This window comes from Platichthys flesus, chromosome 1 (genome assembly GCF_949316205.1).
Source record: "Platichthys flesus chromosome 1, fPlaFle2.1, whole genome shotgun sequence".
Lineage (NCBI taxonomy): Eukaryota > Metazoa > Chordata > Actinopteri > Pleuronectiformes > Pleuronectidae > Platichthys > Platichthys flesus.
This window is the reverse complement of record NC_084945.1, coordinates 2,346,265-2,370,965: the sequence shown is the minus strand read 5'-3', so window position 1 is coordinate 2,370,965 and position 24,701 is coordinate 2,346,265. Positions and strand designations below refer to the sequence as shown.

The 24,701-nt window shown below is 45.2% G+C and overlaps 1 protein-coding gene across 2 annotated transcripts; it reads left to right on the top strand.

Moving 5' to 3' along the window:
• The first annotated feature begins 1,290 nt into the window (after nt 1–1,290).
• On the top strand, nt 1,291–24,594 carry pacsin3 (protein kinase C and casein kinase substrate in neurons 3). 2 transcript variants are annotated; one of them, XM_062392165.1, is made up of 11 exons: nt 1,291–1,652; nt 5,017–5,082; nt 13,355–13,449; nt 13,816–13,972; nt 14,072–14,307; nt 14,533–14,688; nt 14,989–15,164; nt 16,919–17,039; nt 20,036–20,178; nt 20,312–20,484; nt 22,590–24,594. In XM_062392165.1, the coding sequence occupies exons 3-11, from the start codon at nt 13,396–13,398 to the stop codon at nt 22,703–22,705; spliced, it is 1,332 nt and encodes a 443-aa protein (XP_062248149.1). In that variant the 5' UTR covers nt 1,291–1,652; nt 5,017–5,082; nt 13,355–13,395; the 3' UTR covers nt 22,706–24,594. The 2 variants fall into 2 exon arrangements, with proteins under 2 accessions (XP_062248149.1, XP_062248140.1); XM_062392156.1 differs by lacking the exon at nt 5,017–5,082.
• The last annotated feature ends 107 nt before the right edge of the window (nt 24,595–24,701 follow it).

The following is a 24,701-nucleotide window of genomic DNA, read 5'->3' as shown; positions in this document are numbered from 1 at the left end:
GTGGACAGTGAAGGGTTAAGCTGTGTAATATGATGAATGGCGATTGTGTTGAACTTGAACGCACCACAGTGGACAGTGAACGCATCATGGACAGTGAAGGGTTAAGCTGTCTAATAGGATGAATGGGCAGCCTACAGTCGACTCTCACTCACTGCCAACATTACTGCAGCAACACGTTCCTGTAGATTCATGATGCACAACATCAGGAGAACACGCCCCCTTCTAACTCAGAGGGCGGCGCAGGCTCTGGTCTAGGTTTTGGTCCAGGCCCTGGTCCAGGCTCTGGTGCAGGTTCTGGTCCAGGCCCTGGTCCAGACTCTGGACACCTCACACCTACACTACCGCCCCTCCCTCCTTGCAGGTCTACCTGCTGGTGCCCTCTGACCTCTGCAGCTCATCCAGAAAGCAGCAGCTCCACTGGTCTTTAACCTAAATTCACTCACACTCCTCCGCTCCCTTCACTGGTTACCAGTAGCTGCCCGCATCCGTTTCGAAACATTAGTACTTGGGTACTGTGCTGTGAACGGATCAGGTCCAGTCTACATCCAGGACATGGTCAAATGTACACCCCAGGACGCTCACTCTGCTCTGCTTCGGCCAATCGGCTCGTTGCTCCCTCACTGCTAAACAAACAAAAACACAACTGTTTGCTGCCCTGGCTCCTAAATGGTGGAACGAGCTCCCTCAGGACATCAGAAAGTTTACACAACTTCCACAGCAAACTTAAAACACACCTCTTCAAACTATACCTTGAATAGAAGTTTAAATAATCAATTTAGAAGCACTTAAATGGCACTCACTTATTGTAGTTTGGGTTTCTTTAAGAACTTGTACCTGCTTGATTCTTTTTGTTCTGGGTTTGTTGCCTCATGGTTGATGCTCTTATTGTGAGTCACTTTGGATAAAAGTGTCCGAGTGGAGATTGCGGTGGACAGTGAACGCACCACAGTGAACAGTGAAGGCATCACAGTGGACAGTGAACGCACCACAGTGAACAGTGAAGGTATCACAGTGGACAGTGAACGCACCACAGTGAACAGTGAAGGTATCACAGTGGGCAGTGAACGCACCACAGTGAACGCACCACAGTGAACAGTGAAGGTATCACAGTGGACAGTGAAGGCATCACAGTGGACAGTGAACGCACCACAGTGAACAGTGAAGGTATCACAGTAGACAGTGAACGCACCACAGTGAACAGTGAACGCATCACGGATAGTGAAGGGTTAAGCTCTGTAATAGGATGAATGGAGATTGCGGAGGACAGTGAACGCATCATTACAACAGACGGCAGAAGAGGAGCAGGAGGAGGAAACTGATCCTCCGCAGAAACAACACGACAACACTCGTTATCTCTCTTTCCTCCGTTTTATTTCCTCCTTCTTTCCTCGGAGGAAACTTCCGGTTCAAGCCGAGCGGAGCAGGAAACTGTCTCTGGAGCAGGAGGCGACTTCTCTTGGTTTAATGGCCGAGGAGGAGCGACGTTTGTCCGCGGAGAGAAGTGGAAACATGTCGCTGTGTGTGGAGGATTAAACGAAGGAGGAATATTTTTTTATTTTTAAAAAGAACTGAAGCTACACTGCTGCACGTGAGAGGAAGAGGAGGAAGAGGAGAGAAGTGTCCAGTCTGTTCTCCTGCTCGGAGTGAACCTGGTAAGTGACCTCACCTGTTCATCAGCACATGCTGCGGCCACCTGTGTGCAACCCAGCGTTACAGTTACACCCAGCGTTACAGTTACACCCAGCGTTACAGTTACACCCAGCGTTACAGATACCCCCTCGCTGTGTCACACTTGTGTTGTCATCGAAGGCTATTATAAATATCTACTCGTGTGGCCAAGAGGAAACGTGAGGGGAAACCTGAATGACCCCCGTTACAGTTACACCCCCGCGTTACAGTTACTTCTTCCTACCAGGGACCTGCAGAGTCCTTGAGAATCCGACTCCTGAGTTCAAACCTTAACTCTGTTTAAAACCTAAAAGTAAATATGAGGTTTTATGTGTCAGTAGGAAATAAAAGTGGATTTCAGTGTTTTCCCCTCATTTATATTATCTAGAGCAGATCCGGATCGAGTCTTATTACGTTCAGGTTTACATCAGGAATGTAGATCGATACAGGTTTAGATCTAGACCTGGTCCAGTTTGGTCTTCACGATGTTTACACCCTCTCTGTGAATCCAGTCCAGATCTAAGCCTAAGTCTAGTTGGGTTTTATCTCGGTCCACTTTCTGAATAATAATATCTGAAACATCTTTAAACTGTTGACTCCTGGTTAATCCTCAACTGTCAGTTTGATGGTGTTTTGTCTGAATGAGTGTGAACCTCAAGTTATTCTGGTTTTAAATATCGAATAAAGGTGAAACTGTGTTTATTCAACTTCTCTGTTATAATCTATTCCAGATTTGACAGAAGTCTAAATATAGTGATTGTTCCCCGGGCCTTGTCCCGGTGGTTTACATGAAGGGAAACACAGAATCTAGTGAGTTTGAGACGAGATAAAAGGTTTTTACAAATCTTTACTCAATCTTTGTTTATCTGTTCAAGATTTGGCAAATTGAAGTTTAGAGGGTTTTGATCTGGACGTGGGGAGAAACACTGATCGGACAAATTACACGTCCAACCCTGTTGAAACTGTCTTTACACTCCTGGTTTATCTGATCCAGATCTGACAGGTCTGAGTAAAGTTGGTTTGTGTCCACATGAGGAGAAACCAGTGGAACTGGCCTACATCTGATCTGGGTTCTTCTGGATCTGGTTTCACAAAGAATGCGCACAGAAAACAGATTTACTGACTCTGACCCTGGGTTCAAACACTCGCTTTAAAACACTTAATAACTGTAGTGTTATGTAATACTTTAAATATTCGTTTTGGTGTCACCTTCATCACTTTAGAATGTTTACAATCGAGGCTGCGACGGTTAAACCCGCTAACATCTGCGCTAACATTCACGTGCTGCGTGAAAATCTGCACGTTTTCTAGTGACATTTTCCCAAATGCTCTGAAAATGGACTCGAAGAGAAGAGAATTGAGTAAAACTACACAGTCCTTCTGCTCAATCACTTCAACAGTTTAACCTAAAAATGTAAAGGTGCATCGAGTCGTTCCTGGCCAGTAGGGGGCAGAAGACAAAGATCAGTTACAAACTCTCAGAAGTCCTGAAATAGCATCAACACAGTCTGAGTTTGTGTTTGTTATCGTGAAATGACAGACATAAATATAGGCAGAGACGATATTCAGAGGTTAGCAAGCGAATCACGGGGAAGTCGTCTTTTGTTTTGGAGGCGTGGCTTTGATTACCAACCGTAGCTTTTATTTTGAAATCACTTATTCTATTTGTCAGTGTGGTGCGGTTAGAAAACGTGACTCAACATCTGCGTCACGTTCATCGTTTGTTCGGTTTTTTTCGTCGTGCTCGTTTCCATCTGTGGCAAGAACAACAACTGCTGGCAAAGTTACGAGTGTGAAAAATAATACTAATAGAATATGAAACGGTAGAAGTGATCACACAAGCTCTAAAGGTTCTGCAGAGTCGACTGAAAACACATCTCAGATTTAAAGCTGGAACTTGAGAGAAAATGTTATTTGTGAATCTGCCGCATGTTGTTTTCTTGCTTCCACTGACTGACTTATTTCTAACAGTCTGTGGTGTGTTGTTTAATAGAAGTCCTCTTGTAGCTGGGTGGTGGTGTGTGTGTGTGTGGGGGGGGATTCACTGACAAGCAGCAGTATTGTAGTAGGATCCACTGTGGAGGCGGGACATCCCCCCCCCCCCCCCCCCCCCCTCAGGGCTTCGAATTCTGCCGAGCGAGTGGAATTTCATGGAAAGATGAAATATGTCATGGTCTGGTTATATGTTCGATGTCCTTCAACTTTAAGGAAAAACATTTAGTCGTCACATTTAAGAAGCTGCAACCATCAAATGTTTAAATCATTATTATTATTATTATTATTAATTATTAATCATTTATTGATCGAATAATCAGTAAAGACAATAGTTTGTTGTTGACTCCGGCTGTTCAGGAACTTTTGCTGTTTCCTGGGAAACTTTCTCCAAACAAAACAAGTTGTCAAACTGGAATCGAGAGCTAACGGCTGGAGACGCGTCCTCTGGGTTAACGTCGTCTTTCAGGACCTGCAGTGATCAGCATGCTGCTGCGGAGCCGGGGGGCGGGGGGGGAGTTGGTCCCGGCCCAACATGGCCTCAGTGATGTGGTTCTGGTTGGAAATGAGCGAACAGCTGAGAGTGTGGGAACAAGGCTGACTTGTCCCTTTCTGCTCAGCTCCGCCTCTCTGCTGTGGTTCTGCTGGGAGCCCTTCACGGACCAATCAGATCTGCTGATATGAAAACTTTTCTCTTTATACTGGTTTCATTTTTTTAATTCAAGTTTTGTAGATTTATCTGTTAGTCACAGCTATTTATAACATATGTGGTTAAAGGATCAATTAGATTACGATGTTGATAACGACATCTTCAGAATCAAATTGTCTGTTTGTAATATAAAGACAAATCAGCTGATATATTGGTATCCACCCCCAGTAATCCATATGGGTCATTCTGATTCACTGGGATGGATCCACTGGTTTGGCCTCTGCAGGGTCAGAGACACTTTCTCAGAAATGTGAAATCACCTCATGTGTTTGACCAACAAGTGAATTCAGGTAAATTGGTCGTTCGGTTTTTAAAACCTGACACTCTGGTCTCAGCTCGTCGTCCACGCAGGTAAATTTAGAGGTGTGAGTGAACCGCCCTGACCCCCCCCCCCCCGCCCCCCCGCGGCTCTCTGGCTGTTTCATTAGCCGCTCGCTAACGGCTCCATGTGTGGCATTTCACCAGCGCTCCCAGAATGTGTCACCTCCAGGCGGCGAGGAGCCATATAACCTGTAGCTCCAGGCTGTGGGGATCGAACCGCATGTCGCTGTGGCCGCTCCGCTGTCTAACAAACCTCTCTGTGCTCTTCTCCTTGCTGCTGCTGCTGCTGCTGCTGTGGGATCTTCCTCTCTGCGTCTGTCTCTCAGGCCCGCGGAGACGAAGGCTGTCTTCTGCTTGGACGTCTGTCCGTCTCTGTTTTTGTCTCTGATAAGGTAAGTTCTGCTGGTTTTGGTCCAGGGCAGCTTGTGCTTTTGTTTCTGTTGCATGTTGGGTATGCAGGGTAACTTATGATATGTGATGCGTGGCCTGTGATTGGATGATTCATCATGATGTGTGTCTGACTGGAGGAAAATACAAAATGCTTCTAAAGAGGTGAAGTGCAGGATTGTGACATCACTCCAATGTAAAATAACCATAAACTGGTAAAAGTCCAAACTATACATACAGATAAACTATACTACATTTCATGGATATTTGGATATTTGGCCGGCAGCATATGGATACTCGTATCTCACGAGTCAAGATGACCATTCATTTTCCAGTATTGATATTTTGTTTCCACCTTTTAATTCAAACTGTTCATAACTTTGCTCGTTGTGCTCCTGTCGTCTGATTAAAGCTCAACACACTTTAACAAGCTGTGATTCACACAGTGGTTTTTGTCTGTCCGGTCAAAACTGTAAAACGTATAGTTGAACAGAAAAAGTGTTTTTCAGGACAAACATCCGAAGACAAGACAAAAAGCAGCAGGTTCAAAGACGGGTCCGATTCTCATGAAGTTAAATCAAGAGTTCAAATGATTTAACGTGATAGGAAGATGTGACAGTTTTATAAATGCGATGGCAGCAGGAGAACATTTGGCTCCAACTCGTTCACGCACAGAACCTGCAGAACGTCTCAGGAACATGTCTCCACGTGTGAGAAGCTTTCAGACAATCGTAGCAGCTCTTACGTCTAAAATGTGAGCGATGAACTGAACCCGCCCATCGAAACATCTAAACCTCAAACGTCCATCTTCAGACCCACGTTCCCAGAGCGAGTGTGTCCCTTCCAGAGAGACACAGCTGGTTGTCTGCAGCCAGACGTCGGGCCAGTAGCTGCAGCTGGAGCACACCAGTATCTCAGTCACTGGTTCGATGCCCGGAGGCTGCAGGCGCTGGTTCGTACCTACAGACTGAAGCTGGGCTGGAATGCAGGCGGCTGCAGCTTAAGACTAATTCACCACAAGCCCGACGTACGTGTAAGAGCAGCGAGCGGCTGGGAAACTGTACATTAATCAGATTAATGGCCGTGAGTTTTCCAGTGCGGCTTATGAGGTCTGGACCGGCCTCCCTCTCTCTCTCTCTCTCCTCATCCCTCCCTCAGCTGCTCTGTCTACCCCCCCCCCCCCCCCCCCCTTCTCCTCCTCCTCACCCTCACCCTCACTGGCCTGACCCACTTCTCTTTAAACCAGACTCTCCCTCTGTCTCACCCTTCCTCCCACGTTCACCCTCCTCCTCCTCCTCTGTGTTGTCGGTTGATTGTTTTTGTGTTTGCGAGCAGAGACGTCAGGTTGTGTTACAACTAAAAGAAGGAATTTGGAGAGTTGATATTAAAAAGATGAATGAATGAAATCAGCTGCTTATTCGTCTTTGGCTTCGTTAGTAAATTTGCTCTCAAGAAAAAATTCAGAAACAGTAAAATAATTTGCGTTGTTGATTATTGTTATATCTTCTAATCTTTTGTTAAACCAGAGACTAAAATCTCCACATTTCCAACTTATTATGACATAAAACATAAAAGAATCTTCATTAAACTATGTCTTCAACAAACAAGTATTTAATTCCCTGCTGATACATTTTGATAATTGCCTCTTGACACTTATGAACTTATCCGTGTGTTGATTGATCAGTCATCTATTGAACCGGTTCCTGTTCCTCTAATGAGATGGTTAGATGTTGAGAACTTGATCTTCAGGTTAATCAATAAAGACTCTTCGTAGCTGTTTCATTTAGATGAGCAGCTGTTGACCCAGAGTCCAGGAGAACTGCTCAGTCACCAGAAACCTGACGCCTGCAGCCGTTTCACTTTATTCAGAAACAGCTGTTGACTCAATAAATCACTCAACGTGAATCTGTGGAGATTTGGAGCCGTGAGGAGGAAAATACTGATCAGATGAGTTTTTTATTATTTTGCTTTGTAGCTGATCAGTCCTGGAAAATAACAAACTGCAAACCTGCTGCAGACAAACAGTGAAAGATGATTGAGCCTTTTGACGGGAATGAGGTTTATTATTATCCTCCTGGTGTCTGTGATTACGTTTGAGCTTCGGCTGAGTTCTCTGTTGTTCTGGAAACGGCATCAGAAGCCTCTTGTTTGTGTCGTGTTGTCAAAGCTCTTCCTCTCCTCTGGTTCACCTGCTCTTCCTCTCCTCTGGTTCTCCTGCTCTTCCTCTCCTCTGGTTCTCCTGCCCTTCCTCTCCTCTGGTTCTCCTGCTCTTCTTCTCCTCTGGTTCTCCTGCTCTTCCTCTCCTCTGTGTTCTCCTGCTCTTCCTCTCCTCGGTGTTCTCCTGCTCTTCCTCTCCTCTGTGTTCTCCTGCTCTTCCTCTCCTCTGTGTTCTCCTGCTCTTCCTCTCCTCTGGTTCTCCTGCTCTTCCTCTCCTCTGTGTTCTCCTGCTCTTCCTCTCCTCTGGTTCTGCTGCTCTTCCTCTCCTCTGGTTCTCCTGCTCTTCCTCTCCTCTGTGTTCTCCTGCTCTTCCGCTCCTCTGTGTTCTCCTGCTCTTCCTCCCCTCTGGTTCTCCTGCTCTTCCTCTCCTCTGGTTCTCCTGCTCTTCCTCTCCTCTGGTTCTCCTGCTCTTCCCTCCTCTGGTTCCCCTGCTCTTCCTCTCCTCGGTGTTCTCCTGCTCTTCCTCTCCTCGGTGTTCTCCTGCTCTTCCTCTCCTCTGTGTTCTCCTGCTCTTCCTCTCCTCTGGTTCTCTCCTGCACTTCCTCTCCTCTCACACTTCATCCTCTCACCTCCTCTCATCACTGATCTGGGGCCTGTTCAGGATCGAGCAGCCTTTAGCTTCTCAATACTTTCACATGGTTCAGGAACTAAATGGAAAGAGATTGTGTTTTCAACACCATCCATTTGTTTGTTTGTTTATTAGTGGACGGATGAGAAGAAAGAACTCGTTAAACTTCACCACTTTCTTTAACATTGAAGGACAGTTTGGTTTCCAGTTTCCCAGGGAATCATTTATTGATCCAGATGAAGAAGATCAGAACTAGAGAGACGTCCTCCTGGTTCTGTATCAGTTTGGACGTTTTAGCTTTTCAAATATAAGAAGTATAAGCAGTGTGCGGCATTTTGCAAAAATTTGATCCCAGCGGTTCATTGTTTCATAATCCATAATCCAGAGCGTGTGTGTGTGTGTGTTTGTGTGTAGATACTCGGGGGGACTGAACTCTAGTTCATTACCAGTGATTGGACCCATGTAAACATGTAAAATAAACATTGAGAAATACGGAAAAACTCACGAAGAGTCGAGGGAAGGATGATGGTGAGGAAAATGGCCCCAAAAAAATCTTAAATATATTTAAATTTATAACATGTTACTTTTGTTTAAATAGAGAAACAACTCTCTTACAAACAGATGAAGATGTATTGAAACTGAAAAAGAAACGACTTTTCCCTAATGTTCACAAACTGTTGTGTTTCCACTGTGTTTGTTTTGTACCGAGCTGTAGCACCCTGTCACATGTGTCCCCCCCCCCCCCCCCGACCTGCGCTCACTTTACACCTCAACACGTTTTTGGACACGTGCAGGACTTGAAGTTTACTTTGGGTTTGTTTCATTCGCTGTAAAGATTATGAGACACGTATTTAAAATATAATCGATAATAAAAACCACAACTTTCTACTGTGCGTGTTGTAAAGGCCTCTGCAGTGAAACCGTGTTTCCTTTTATTTGTTGTACATGCAGACGATTTGAAATACATTCCTGAAGGCATTAGCTCAGTGTACAGGGCGTGTGTCTGTGTGTGTGTGTGTGCGTGTGTGTGTGCGTGTGTGGAGTTGCTGATAATCTTGAGAACTTGTTCAGCAGCAGCTCGATGGGTTAACAAAGTTGTGTTAGAGCCGAGGTGAACAACTTTCTGTTGTTGCTTATTTTCTGTTTGACAAAAGTAAACCAGCAAATTAACGGAAAAGTTGAAACTATAGAAGAAATGTTTTCACTTTGTTTCATCGTCATTCTTAGTTTGTCTGTTTTGATTTATGAGCAAATAACTGCAAAACTAGCGACATCCATCCCCCCCCCCCCCCGCCGCCCTGTGTGTAACTGATGAACATCAGCCCTTTGACAGTTTCACTCTCAGCACATCAGAGCTTTTTATTTGTTATTATTTGGCACAGTATTTATTTCCCGTGTGTCTTTGTGGGTGAACCTCGGCTCGTCGGTCGACCTGCATGCAAACCTCCAGCAGGTTCACTGCAGCAGCCACAGTACAAGTGGATTGAGCTGCCAAGCCAACATGCTTTCAGTGAGCCACACCCAGATACTCTCACACACACACACACACACAGACACACACACTCACACACTCACAAAAACACTCCTGTAGGATATAGGAGCAGTAATTAGCGACCCATGGAGAAGTCAGTTTTCTCATACTCACTCATGTTCCAGCATGCTGGTGCCAGATGCTTCTGCTTACCACTTACCTGTGACACACACCCTCACACACACCCTCACACACACACACACACACACACACACACACACACACACCCACACACACGGCCATCCTTCTGTCTGTACAGCGTGGGGAGGTAAAACTTGAGCTCAGCTGTCTGACGGAGATTATCGGCCACGTCTGACAGAAAAGTGATGTTGTGCGTTTGTGTTGTCGAACGTCCGCGTTTCACCAATCTTCAGCGTCGCCTGCGAAACGCACCCACACACACTGACACACCTACACACACATTAAACCTGATCTAAGTGCACGTTCTCCTCCCTCCCGGTTCCGGCTGCTCTGTCATTGCAGAGTGTATTTAGACTCGCCCGCTCCCACATTGCTCCCTGCAGAGTTCACCAAGGCTACTGTTGTGCGCTGCCTTTTAATTCGGCCTCGTCTGGTCCCAGTGCATAGATCAGCTGCTGCTACTCTGGGAGACGACTTGTTATTTACAGTGAGAGAGAAGATTGTGAAACACAGGGAGGAGGAAAACCCAGGATCCTCAAACAGTCCTGTCACGTCGAGCCCTGAACCCTCAGTAATGGTTTCAGTGTTTGCTTTTTTTATTCCATCGCGTGTGGGTCGAGTGCACGTAGGGTTGCAAACAGGTGGAACATATTCGGAAAATTTCCATAGAAATATTAAGCTTGGGAATTTTGAAAAAAAAAATAAACGCTGAGCAATAAAAACATCATTCAGAACTCTATTTTATAGATGTATGGAATGCAACACATGCTGCACGTTGAACTTCAACCCTGCACTGTGCATTTCTCCATCACTGGTGCAGATAATTCCCAGCATCCTTCACTCTACAGCAGAGCTACTGAGGCCTGCTGTAGTGTGAAGGACTAGTCAGGTAAGTTTCTATGATATTACTGGGGGAAATATATTAGCATGCTGATTGAGGATGGTTCTTCTGTCCATCTAGCCTCTTTATATTCATTTCTCCATCAATTGTAAATGTTTTTAAAGACTATTCCATTTGTTGGGCCAACTATTTATATCTCTAGCATTGCATTAGTGTTTTTTTACAAGCTTTTCTCATCTTATTCTACAGAACAATTCCACGTGCACTATCTCATGTGTGGAGACATTTCACCCACAGCCAATGTAGAAGGAAAGGCTGTGTACATTTATGAATACTGTGCAAAGACCTGTGTTAAGAATGACACAAAGATGCAGTAGCATATAGTCAAGTGCCCAAAGTTTCCTCAGGGCTCAAATCAGCATATGACAAAATCATTTTTCATATTTATGTCTGTTTATGACAAGGTAAATACAGTTAGTATAAATTACCCACACAATTTCCCGTTAATTCCCATGGAAAGTTTCCAGCTTTGAATATTCCCGGAATTTTGCAACCCTATGTGCACGTACAAAGTTGTGTCTTTGAGCTTTTTGTCGCAGACTGAAGCTGTTTTCAGACTTGACTTCCAGAGGATCTGTGGAGAATTGGGTCCGGACCTTCTCTTCAGTTTCTCCTCTCTCTCATGCACAACGCAGGGTTCACACCTGCAGCCCCTGTGGAGAAGCTCTGGAGGATCTCCGGAGTGCGGTGCATGTCTGAAAGCAGCTCGCTCAGTTCCAAGAGGATTTGTAAAACATCTACGAAGCTGTGGAACAAAACGCATGTTCAGGGCTGAAGTGCACCTCAGCCAAGGAGGTTGTGTGTTCATTGCTGTTTGTTTGACTGTTTGCAGGATTACACAGGAACTAGTAGACTGATTTATTGAAACTTTAAAATAGATGCAAGGGAAGAAACCATTCACTTTTGGGGGTGGATTTGATTAAAGGAGTTTTGTCTGTTTCTTCATCAGCACCTTGGTGGAGGGACGTCCTCTTCTGTCTGTTTGTCTGTCGTCTGGTTTGTCAGCAGGATGACACACACGTGAACAACTGAGCGGGTTAAAATGAAACCTGGTGGAAGGATGTGATGTTCCGACCTCCCTCTGGAACATAGCGCCCTCCGAGCTGCAGCAGCCTCACAGCGGGGGTGCAGCAGTAACGCACTCCACTGTCTGACTGTTGCAGCAGATTTTCCGGTTGTTGAACGTGTAGTTTGTGTAAATATAAAGGTTGTATTGTGTCAACAGCGTTTGTGGTGGCTTATTCCCACTTGCTGAGATCAGAGGCTACCTTGGCGACGTCCATCACTGTGGGGGCAGGGGCCTCTGAAGGAGCAGTAAGGGGGGGGGGGGTGGGAGCCGACTCTCCTCCTGACGGGAGCAGCGGTCGGCCGCTCGGCGAGGAGCAGCAGGAGGTGCAGGCGGTGACCTTGGCTCGCTCGGGACTGAAGCGTGTTTTCCTCTCGGGTTGTTGTGACTGACACAGGAAGTGGTTCGGCCTTGAAACAGGGTTTTGTCCAGTGGGAGGATCACAGGCAGGAAGTGGATGTACGCAAGTCGAGGTCACGGTGAACTGGTGACGGGTTCATCGGCAGAGTCGGGCTGGTGATGAGCTGCAGGTTGATTCCATGTGTTTGAGACCGGTTGAGTGAGTTTCATGTTTTGTGTGGAGACATTTTATACTTTGCATTAATAAATTCAGCTAAGGTCAATGCTACATGCAATGTAAAGGCAAGGAAGTATAGAATAGAAGCAATTTATACAGTGCAAACAGAATATATACAGGAAAGAAGGTTTGCACACGAGCCATTGAATAAGTAGATCCCTGTTTTCTTTAAATTAGAATGTACTGACCAACAGGTAAATAAAGAAGCCAAACGATCACAGAAACAAACGCAGCCATTAACCAATTAAAACCAAACTGATCAGAAACGCGTGTCCCGTTCATCAACATGGAGGTGGTGAGGTTTATGACCTGTAGTGCAGCCAGCCACCAGGGGGCAATCGAGACACTGTGGCTTCACTATTGGACACCATGTCGTCCATCTTGATTTACAGCCTGTGGTGATAACGTGGATATCAGAGAAGACGTGAAGGAGGCTGGATTTGAAACACGGACTGCGGCGTCTTTGTCTTCAGGTGATGTCCTGTCCCTCCGTCTGTCTTCACCAGGCACAGAGGAATCATCTCTGATAACTTGCAGATCCAAATGTTTTGTGCGTCGTCTCCTCTGATGAATGAGACCCATTGTGTGTGTCCGGGACTCGTTGACACAGATTCATGCCTCAGTAACGCAGCGGATGTGTTTGTGTGTGTGTGTGTGTGACACTGTGTTTGTCGGTCGCACACAGTCCAGTTGTGTGCAGAAGGAGAACCGGGCAGCGACCTGGAGAGAGCAGCTCTGTGGGCAGGAGAGAGAGGCTGTGTAGGTTTGTGCGTCGCTGACGTGGAGCTGCACTTTGTCTGAAACTGTAGAGCTGAGGCTGGACGAGCGGAGGACGTGAACAAATACCAGAGAAATCCTAAAAACACTCGGACACCATTTACATACAAGGCACATATTTATATCTCAAGTTCATTTCTCATAAACATATTTAGATTGGATTCTTTTTTTGTGTCTTTCTATTCGATAGTGTGTTTTTTAAAAGGTAGACATCATCATTTTACCATGAAGAGTTAGTATTTGTGACTTAAGCAGGTATAATCTGTTCTGGGGCTTTGGATCAAATCCCATTGAAACTGACTCTTTCTCCATTTCACTTATAATTAGAACCAAGTTGTGTTGGAGAACTGAGTCTGAAATATCCCTGAGGTTTTTTAGCTTAACACCTAAAAAGATTCCTGGAAATTACCCAGAGTAATGGACGTCCTACCTTTTATTTCCCCCCCCCCCCTCTCTCTCTCTCTCTCTCTCTCTCTCCCTCCTCCCCCCTTCTCTCTAGTTGTTTCTGTAGCCGCCATCATTCCGTGCTGTAAGGCCGACATGTCTTCCAACGGAGACCTCAGCGACCTGGGGAGCTCTGACAGCTTCTGGGAGGTAGAGTACACACGCACACACAGACACACACACACACACACAAACACACAACAACACATGCTAGATTGATTCAACCAGTTCAGACCCACTACGGAAATGAAACCAGCAGTAAACGAATGTGACAGAAGCTCAGCGAGCCGCTCTGCAGTCACATGAGGATCCATGATGATCTGCTGACTTCAGTGAGCTGCCAGGACTCGCACGGCAATATCTGGAAAAACGACATACCTGAACCTGCTCCTTCTTCTGCCTGTCCCCGGGTGCTCCCTTCACTCCGTCTCCGTTTCCCTGCATCATCCACCTAACGCCACTCAAAGCTTATTTGGGTGTGTGTGTGTGTGTGTGTCTGTGTGTGTGTCTCTGCAGCCGGGGAACTACAAGAGGACGGTGAAGAGAATCGACGACGGCCACCGGCTGTGTAACGAGCTGGTCAGCTGCTTCCAGGAGCGGGCGAAGATCGAGAAGAGTTACGCTCTGCAGCTGAGCGACTGGGCCAAGAGGTGGAGGGGCGTCGTGGAGAAAGGTCGGTTGAGGAGGAGGTCACTGAACAGATTGTGAATCAGGTTGTTGAGGCTCACTGAGGTGATGGAGTACCCTCCTCTTCCCTCTCCACCCCCCCCAGGGCCTCAGTATGGCACCTTGGAGAAGGCGTGGCACGCCTTCATGCAGGCGGCCGATCGGCTCAGCGAGCTGCACCTGGACCTGCGGCAGCGGCTGGCGGGCGAGGACAGCGAGAAGGTGCGCGAGTGGCAGAAGGACGCCTTCCACAAGCAGATGATCGGAGGCTTCAGGGAAACGAAGGAGGCAGACGACGGCTTCCGCAAAGCCCAGAAGCCCTGGGTCCGCAAACTGAAAGAGGTGAGGGCGGGGGGGGCTACATTCAAAGAGTCACAATTTTGGGTGAATATGAAAATGAGAAAACAATGAGTTGTTGTTTAGTGGGATCGGCCTGTGATGCTGCTTGGAATGGAGTCGTTCATCATGTTTCTAATATTTGATCTGACGTGTCAATGAGGAAGCATGACGACATCTAGTCTAACAATAATAATGTGTGTGTGTGTCTGTGTGTGTGTGTGTTGTAAGGTGGAGTCCAGTAAGAAGAGCTACCATCAGGCCAGGAAGGAGGAGTGGACGGCGTCGACCAGGGAAACGCACGCCAAGGCCGACCCGACCAAGTCTCAGGAGGAAGTCCGCAAATACACAACCCGGGTGGAGCGCTGCAACCAGGAGGCCGAGAAAGTACAAACACACACACACACAGACACACACACACAGCTCCTTCTAGCACCACTCTGGGTGTGTCAGTGAGTCCAGGAAAACCTACTTGTTTCTCTGTGTGTGTGTGTCTGTCTTTGTGTGTTTGTGTAACATGACCAGGCTTGTCTCCTCTATTCTCTGTTCCGCACAAACCCAACAGCAGGAAAAACAACACAAAACGTAGAAAATCCTGCATCCTGTTCATCTTTGTGATTCTAGTTTGACCAAACATGCCTTTGTGTGACTTCTTTGTGTGTGTGTGTGTGTGTGTGTGCACGCCAGGTGAAGGAGCGCTACGAGAAGGCCCTGGAGGAGCTGAACCGCTGTAACCCTCGATACATGGAGGACATGGAGCAGGTGTTCGACCTCACCCAGGAGGCCGAGCGCAGGAGGCTGTGTTTCTTTAAAGACGTCCTGCTGGACACACACACCCACCTGGACCTGTCCTCCAGAGAGGGGTACGACACACACACACACACACACACACAGACACACACACACACACACAATGACTCAGAACGATGGCATGCAGACGTGTCGTGGTTTGTGAACATGTGTGTGTGTGTACACAGGAGATAATGGGAAACTTGTGTTGTCCATTAACTACTGACCTCCTGGTCTGTTTAAACAAGTCCCTGTTACCATGGTAACCCTGATTGGGAGAAGTCCAATAAGTCAAAATATTGAAGATTCCACCGAATGGATTTTAACTCTGGAGACGAAGCTGACGCGAGACGCTAACGAGGGAATTGACAAGATGCGATTTAAAGCCAAGTTCAGGTTCCTGGTGCAGCCGGAGAAATGAGAGACCACCTGATGTCCTGCAGAGACCTGTTGTCCTCCAGAGACCTGATGTCCTCCAGAGACCTGATGTCCTCCAAATGATGTCCTTCAGAGACCTGTTGTCCTGCAGAGACCTGATGTCCTTCAGAGACCTGATGTCCTGCAGAGACCTGATGTCCTGCAGAGACCTGATGTCCTTCAGAGACCTGATGTCCTGCAGAGACATGATGTCCTCCAGAGACCTGATGTCCTCCAGAGACATGATGTCCTTCAGAGACATGATGTCCTTCAGAGACCTGTTGTCCTGCAGAGACCTGATGTCCTTCAGAGACCTGATGTCCTGCAGAGACCTGATGTCCTTCAGAGACCTGATGTCCTGCAGAGACCTGATGTCCTTCAAAGACCTGATGTCCTGCAGAGACCTGATGTCCTTCAGAGACCTGACTTCCTACATAGACCTGACTTCCTCCAGAGACCTGATGTCCTTCAGAGACCTGATGTCCTTCAGAGACCTGATGTCCTTTAGAGACCTGTTGTCCTGCAGAGACCTGTTGTCCTGCAGAGACCTGAAGTCCTTTAGAGACCTGATGTCCTTCAGAGACCTGATGTCCTTCAGAGACCTGATGTCCTTCAGGGACCTGATGTCCTGCAGAGACCTGACTTCCTACATAGACCTGACTTCCTCCAGAGACCTGATGTCCTTCAGAGACCTGACTTCCTTCAGAGACCTGACTTCCTCCAGAGACCTGTTGTCCTGCAGAGACCTGTTGTCCTGCAGAGACCTGATGTTCTTTAGAGACCTGTTGTCCTGCAGAGACCTGTTGTCCTGCAGAGACCTGATGTCCTGCAGAGACCTGACTTCCTACATAGACCTGACTTCCTCCAGAGACCTGTTGTCCTGCAGAGACCTGATGTCCTTTAGAGACCTGTTGTCCTGCAGAGACCTGATGTCCTGCAGAGACATGATGTCCTTCAGAGACCTGGTGTCCACCACAGACCTGACATCCAGACTCGGACTGAGCTCAGAGACTTTGGTTTCTGGAGTCTCTCATTACCTGAGGGGAGCTGCCGTGTGCGAGGGCGTTCACCAGGACCAGTGACCAACATCTCTGGTTCCTGTGTCTCCTTCAAACTGAGACACGAGTCCCTCAATGTAATTGTCTCATTGTCATGCGTTCATTGAAATGCTGTGAATGTCCCTGCAGGTGCATATCGGTCAGTTGTTATCAGCAAACCGATGAATTGGTTCGGCTGAAATTAAACATACACACTTATCTTATCTTATCTTATAGAAAATAACACTTTTCCAAGTCAAAAGAACCGATCCGGTGCAGTGGTGAATGTCTCAGATCATAAAGGACGTCTGTCTTTTCCCTTTGACAGAGGCAGAGTCTCTTTGTGATGATTGACAGTCGTCTGTGTCCCACAGGTTCAAAGCTCTGTACCAGGACCTGGGTCAAACCATCCGAGGGGCCAACGACACCGAGGACCTCAGGTGGTGGAGGAACACACACGGGCCGGGCATGAGCATGAACTGGCCTCAGTTTGAGGTGTGGACACACACACGCACTTACACTTACACACAGACACACACACACACACACTCTGTCGTCTCACACATGATGAAATAAAAACTAATATTGAAATCATCATTGAGGGTTCAGGGCTTGACGTGACAGGACTGTGATGTTCCTGGTTTCTCCTCCCTGTGTTTCTCACACAGACACACACACACACACACACACACACAGACACACACTCACACAGATATGAAACAGAACAACTACCTCAGGGCTCATTTTCAAGATGTTTGGAGAAAAGAATGAATGGAGTCACAGAAAATCTACAAGTCTGAACTGAAAAAGTTCAGACTTGTGTGTGTGTGTGTCTGTGTGTCACACATTCCTGACCCTACTCAGAGGTCGGTTACACAACAGGGCTTTCACTGGAAACCCGGTTGAATATTCAGTGCGTGTCTCTGAAACCCACACAGACACACACTCTCTCTATGGTTGTGAGGACATCTGACCCTGAAACCAAGTCTTCTTAACCCTCAAACAGTTCATTACATAACACTAACACTAACCCCTGAACAAAATGTCATCACAATGATGGTATTTAACTGAAAGTAGCCTCATAACTTTAGAAAGACATTCACACACACTCACACACACACACACACACACACACAAACAGTCGAGGTCAGTGAGGACAAACAAATATTAACAGATATGAAAAAACTGACAACAGAGTCTTTATTAGGTTTAAAGCTTTTGTGTGTTTGTGTGTATCTGCCTGAGACTCAGACAAATTCAAATAGTATAAAAACAGTTGTATCCTAACACAAAGACACAATACACAAACAAAAATGTGAAAATGACACTTTCCTCCGGTTACTCCTCAGATGTGTTGCTTTTAAAACGTGTGATGATCTGAAAACACTCAACTCTTGTTTGTTCTATTTTTGTTTTAGTTTAATGTTACCTTACCAACAATGAGGTGACTCATTAGTGCCACCATGTGGTCAGGAGCAGTGCTGCATGGCCATAGGAATCAAATATTCACAATGATTATTATTAAACACTTCTGAAGCTGTGATATTAATCACCGTTAATTATTCCCACAGATTTGATCATTGTAAATATTTAGATGAAATCTGGTCGTTTATTTCTCTCCAGACGTCGTCTTCTGAATTAAACATAGAAACGTGAGGAATCAGTTCTTCATCAGATTCACGTCTCACTCCTCTGGAGGTGTGTGACTCCTGTCTGAGGATGAGGAAGATGATGATGAAGATCATTTCAGTGTTTGTTCTCAGTTACATTCAGGTATACTCACAGTGAGAGAATCATTGTGTTGTGTTGTGTTGCGTTGTGATGTGTTGTGTGTGCACTGCTCCTCAGATCCTCAGATTTCACATCATACAAAGGAGTTGACACTTTAGAATCAGAAAAACTGAAACTGGATCGGATCTGGTTTGATTTCAGATATAAGACCGACTTCAGGTTGAAGGTGCGTTCAGGTGCCTCGTGTTCTGAGAACAGTCTTTTACTAAAGTCTGGATTTCATTTAAACATGATTTAAACATGATGTTGTTACACAACTGTGCAGCAGAAACAAACCAACATCTCTCTGAATCAGTTTCAGAGCGTTTACGACGACAGTTACTAAAAAGACAGAAGCAGTTTGGTCCTAATTATACGACAAATGATTAAAATACAATAGAAATAGAATCGCTCTTTATTTCCATTGTTTACCAACAATTGAAATCTTTTGAGCAGTAAAAACGTGAAAAGTATTGAATAAGTTATTTACTTATTAATGGAGTAAAACAGATTTTCCTTAAATTTTCTAAGTACCACGAGTGTTTATACATGCATACATGTTATTTTTTTTTTCAGTATAAACTGTGAGAATCTGTCAAGTTGAAGTGAACATTGTTTAGCTTCATTTCTCTAAATCTGAAACGTAAGAGGAGAGAGAGAAATGAATCTGCTCCGTCCTCTGAGGAAGCTCCTGGCGTTCCCACAGCGCTGCAGACACACAAACAGAGAACCATTGTACCGGCCTGCACCGGTTTGTTTCTCTATACTGGTGAGGACTTTATTCATTCATGACTCCACAGCTCAGCAAAGAACCTGAAGACGTTCAAGCTATAAAAACAGAAAAAGAGGAGCAGTAAAATCCTTCATCTTAGTTTTGGATTCGTACGAACACTTTGTGCATACGTGGTGTTTCATCTATACCTGCAGGGACATTGAGTTCACACACACACTCACACTCACACACACAGACACACACGCACTCACATACACACGCCTGCAGCACTGACAGTGTGGAGTTTGTTCTCTGCTCCACTGAGACTGTAAATACCAGTAACTGTATCCACAGCCTCCGACTTCACTCAGCACCATGTTATTATGACTGGTGAGTGTGTCTGTGTGTGTCTGTGTAGGGGGGGGGGGGTCTGATTGATTATTGCTTATCTATTATATATCTGTGTTTGTTGACCAGACACTGAGACAAAAGAGCACCTCGTCTTTATCCGTATCAATCATCTGTTGTTTTTAAATAACTTCCTGTCGCTCAGTTAAATCTTCTCATGTCGGAGTTAAAGGATTTTATGATAGAAATATTTGTGCCAAATTACAAATTAGATTTTCCTCTGTTGTCTTTTTAATTTTTCATGCTGCACAGGGGTTTCCCCTGAGTCTGTTATGGAGCTGCATTGATTAAGTTTTACTAAATTTAAATATAAATCAATTGATAATCAATTTCTTTAAAGCAAAAAAACGTTATTCGTACAACTTGTTCACTTTGGATTTTTTCTGAATTATTTTTTTCTTATAACAAAAACATTAATACCTATAATAAATATGTATTTTTAGATTTGGGAATTTTTTTATTAATTCCTGACATTTTAACAATGAACATTAATATATGATGAAAGTTACCATAAGACGAGTCGTGAAGTGAAAGAACATCAAACAGGTTCAACTTCTAAATGTGCGTGTGTGTTTGTGTGTGTTTGTGTGTGTGTGTGCAGGAGTGGTCTCCGGAGGCGAGTCGCTCCATCAGCAGGAAGGAGCGAGGAGGACACTCCGAGGAGAACGTGGTCACTCTCACCAACATCGTCTCTTCAGGCCGAGACGACGTCCCACCGAGTCCCATCACTACGGACACCAGCAGGTAGGACCTCTGTGTGTGTGTGTGTGTGTGTGTGTGTCTGTGTGTGTGAGTTGTTGTGCTATGCCTATGTTACACAGTGTGTGGGTCTGATCCTCGGCCTCGTTGTGACGCCTCCTGCTCTCTCCTTCCTCAGGACGAAAGAGTATTCATCTGACTGGTCGGACGAGGAGATTCCCAAGAAGGCGCTGGCAGTGAACGGCGTGGGGGGGGAGGAGGAGGAGGAGGAGCAGCAGGTAGAGGGGGTGCGAGTCCGAGCGCTCTATGATTACATTGGCCAGGAGGCCGATGAGCTCAGCTTTAAAGCAGGTATTAACCCTGACTAATGCTTCTAGATGGGAGGCATCACAGGGGGGGGGGGGGGGGGGCTTTACAGGTGCTTGAAAATATACGATTATGGAGTTCTTCAGTCGAAATATGAGAGAGAACAGGAAGTAGTGAATGAAAACAATAAGATAAAAGCAACAATATGACTGTAGCTTCTCCTGATGAAACTCAACACATCTCTATGAGCAGTGAGAGACCAGAGGCTCCAGGTCTGTTCATTTCAATGTTCTTCATGTTGTGTGTCTGCCTCATTTGTTTAATTCTTTCTAAAGTGTCAACACAACGTCAACTAATCAGAATGTAAATTAATAAGCAGCTCAGCCACTTTGCACATTTTATGAAATAACAGAATTTACAAGTAAAACTATAATAATAAATATATAATAAAATAGTTTATATGTCAGAGCCAGAAAGGGTGTTTTGTTTTTTGGGTCACCTGTGATGCCTTGTCCTAACACACACACAGACACACAAACAGACACACACACAGACACACACACAGACACAGACACACACACACGTCAAACACATAATTTCATTGTTTCATGAGATCTGATTATGACACATCATTAAGCAAGAGTCTGCAGTGGGCACCACACCTGTAAAACACACACATTACAATGTAAAACACACACATTACACTGTAAAGCTCACACCCTGTCTGCATGTTATTCTCTGGAAGCTTGTGATTTCTGTTTCATTCATCCGAGTCACAGAAGCACTTTGTTAAACCCCATGAAAAAAATTATGATTTGTGAATAGTGGCTACACAAATATGATAGTTTTTTTACTTCAGTTTTATTTCTGTGACTTGAGTTGAATCCTCTCGGCAGCAGATTCAAACACAGAACTACCGACTACACAAGAATATTATATTTAATATTTAACCTCCGTGCATGACGTGTGCAGCAGTGACGGATGTGAAGCTGGTGGAGCTTCACATCGTTTCAGATAAAAGCATCTCTAAGGGAATTTAAAGTTCTGGACTGACCATCAGGGTGTCTATGCTTTTATTTTGAAGTGATCATTTTCTGCTTTGGACAAACTGAGCTTCATTAAATCATGAAGTTGTGTTTGGATGCAGTGTGTTGTTTATTGACCGACATCATTTTACTAAATGATTGAGTGTGTGTAATTTGATTTAATTTTAAAGGGGATGTGTGGAGGTCTGAGCTCGACTGAGTGACTTTGTGTTATTTTGTGTATTTATTGACAAAAAAAAAACCCAGCTTGTTTATGTTGTGTGTGAAGACTCATACACGCTCGTTGACCTGGTGGTTTGGTGGTTAAACTCTGACCGGGTTCAGTCGGTCCTCTGCAGGGAGGCGTCCTTCATGGGGGGTTAGAAGGACCTGATGGGACCTGGTGGGACCTGGTGGGACCTGATGGGACCTGGTAGGACCTGGTGGGACCTGATGGGACCACATAGGGAGAGACGTCAGTTTTGAAAAAGCTTAACTCAGCTTAGCCTGAACCAGGATTAACTAGAGGGGGAACCAGGGTTCGAATTTGCTGTTGGGTGTCCGTTCACACTCAGTGCATCAAGAAACCATTTAGAGCTGTGATAATAAACAATAATAATTCATAATGCTAATAAACTCTATTCCTTCAGCTCCTCTCACACGCAGTTACAAAGTGCTGTTCAAGTTAGCGACAATTCAAAAGCAATTTGACGATCACACAGAACTAGAAACACAGATACAGAAATAAAAAGTAAAACATTATAAAATCATTAAAATAGATAGGTAAGATCGTAATTATTAATTTGGCAGTAATTTAATAATTATTTTGAGTAGTAATGCCACAGATTGACCGGTTCCAGCTGTAAGAATGTGAATATTTGCTTGTTTTGGTAATTTTCCATGATGATGAACTGAATGGTATAATGGAAGTTATGGTTGTTGTGGGTTTCCTGTGTTTTAATCACTTGAAACAAGAAAACAATGGAAGAAATTTGATAAAACCCTAAATGAGCTCCATCTAAATAAAAGCATCTCGTTCCAGTTCCACCTCTTATCAGCACAGATGTATGTTTTCCACTTTATTTTGAAACCCCTGGCAGGAAACTGACTGTCTCCCTGTTCCAGGCGAGGAGCTGCTGAAGCTGAGTGAGGAGGACGAGCAGGGCTGGTGTAGAGGACAGCTGAGCGGCGGCCGGGTCGGCCTCTACCCCGCCAACTACGTCCAGGCCGCCGCATCCTGATGGCCCGCCCCCTCCCGCCGATCAGCCAATGGTACAACTACAATCAAGATGCCAGGACCAATGGGAAGCTGTTAGTGCTGACACGTAGACACGCCCCCTCTGCGGTTACTGACTGTAAAACACTAACTTTCTGTTATTTGAGCTTTTGAAGATCCGACGACATCGTTTGAAAGAAGTTTTTTGATCAAAGAGAAATTTCTGGAAACAACGAACCGGACGACGACTTGAGAGAAACGTGGATTTCATCGTAGCTGACGGGTTCTGGGTTCTCGCTGCCATCGCTTATTAATCAGTCAGAAAAAACATATTTAACAACGTCAAAAGAAACGGCTTCAGGAAATCAACTTCTTCACTTTCTTCTTGAATCACAACTCGTTTTAGTCTAAAGACTTTGAGCCTCATTCTTTCCAAAGGGATTCGAACCTGACACCAGCTTCTCAAAAGCTTAGAATAAGTTCCACATTAATTTGGAATTTAATGATTTATTTTTTGTTACCTCCCAATAGTTTCCAGTTCCCATCATGCAACACTGTCACTTCCTTAGAGGTGCAAGTGTTTGTGTCCCGGCTGTCGTCCTGACATCAGACTCTCAATGATCACTGTACTTCACGCTATATATTTCAGTATATAACCACGTCTACTGAGCAGTAGTACTTTTCAATACTCTGATCTGTACTGCAGGTTGGAACTGAGGGTGTCCACACCTCATCCAGTAAGTAAGACAAAAGTTCGGAAGTATGATTCAGGTTTGGGTCGTGTCACATTGTCTGAACTGACGCAAAAGAGAGGTCCTCAGAATAACTCAGAAACATCTCTGAGAAAAATGTATTTGTCCACTTTTTTTTTTTGTTTGTTTGACCCATCTGCTAACGTGGAGGAGGTGTGGTTTACGACCAGCCACCAGGGGGCGATCGAGACATTCTGGCTTTACCTTTGGGGCGCCGCCATGTCGTCCATCTTTATTTACAGCCAATGGTTCAATGCTAACTTTGGTATTTTCCACGTTAAGCGACTCGTCAAGAAAAAGTTAAATAAACTTTTTGCGAAGTTAAAATCAGACAAACATTTTCCGTAGATTTTCAAATCTGTCTTAAAAGTTTCTTGGATCCAGGATCTATACAGATGAACTTTCATCGTCTCCTCTTCATCGTCTCCTCTTCCTCGTCTCCTCCGTGATGTGGCGGCTGCCACTCAAACCGACAAAGAAAAGACTCAGTGCCTCAGTCGACGAGACTAAGAAATGTGCGGCGCCACCTGCTGTCCGACCGAGGAATTACAGCTGTCTGCTGGTCACTTCCGGTCTGATCCCAGTAGAAACCAGTTGATCTCCTGTTTCCTGGTCGTTGTGCTGGCAGCACCTGATCCTTTCTCGGTTATAACGGTTTGCTTTGGTTATTTTATAGATTTATTATTCTGGTGTTACACTGAATTCACTTTCTTTCCTCTCTTTTGATCACTTCTTATCGTCGTAGCTGTTAAATCTCAAATCAAAGGATTTCTGCTCTGATGGTGATTTTTACAGTCGACTTAATGACTTTCTAATTTCTTCTTCCTTTTTAATTTAGCCTCCGGTGGGTGGGGGGGGCTGGGGTCGGTGGTTGTTGTATTTTCCGTGCTGGGATCGTGAAGCACAAACTCGGACGTCTGAAACAAGTGAAAATGTTGTCTGTTTTTGCCTGTTCCTGTTTGTGGGTTTGTTTGTGTGTCTTTGTGGTTGTGTGTGGGAGCGCCCCCTGTCCGCTGATCTGAGTACTGCTAAGTTAACCCGTGTATACGTCTGAATAACAAGAGATATAATAGAGAATTTAATGCTGCTGCTTCTTTTTCTTTCCAGAATCTTGTACAGTTTATAAAGTGGGAAGCAACAATAAAGAGTTTTCTGCACCTGGTTTTCAATCAGTCGTTATTAATGTGATGAAACGTTCGAGTCTCTGGAAGGAACTCGAATCAACCTGATTTCAGCTCCAGTGGTTCTGAACATAAGACTTCCACTTTG

Coding starts and splice junctions, on each gene's coding strand:
- pacsin3 (XM_062392156.1), top strand. CDS start 13,396: ATGTCTTCCAACGGAGACCTCAGCGACCTGGGGAGCTCTGACAGCTTC. Junction 14,689..14,988: donor GCAACCAGGAGGCCGAGAAA/GTACAAACACAC, acceptor TGTGCACGCCAG/GTGAAGGAGCGCTACGAGAA. Junction 20,485..22,589: donor TGAGCTCAGCTTTAAAGCAG/GTATTAACCCTG, acceptor TCCCTGTTCCAG/GCGAGGAGCTGCTGAAGCTG.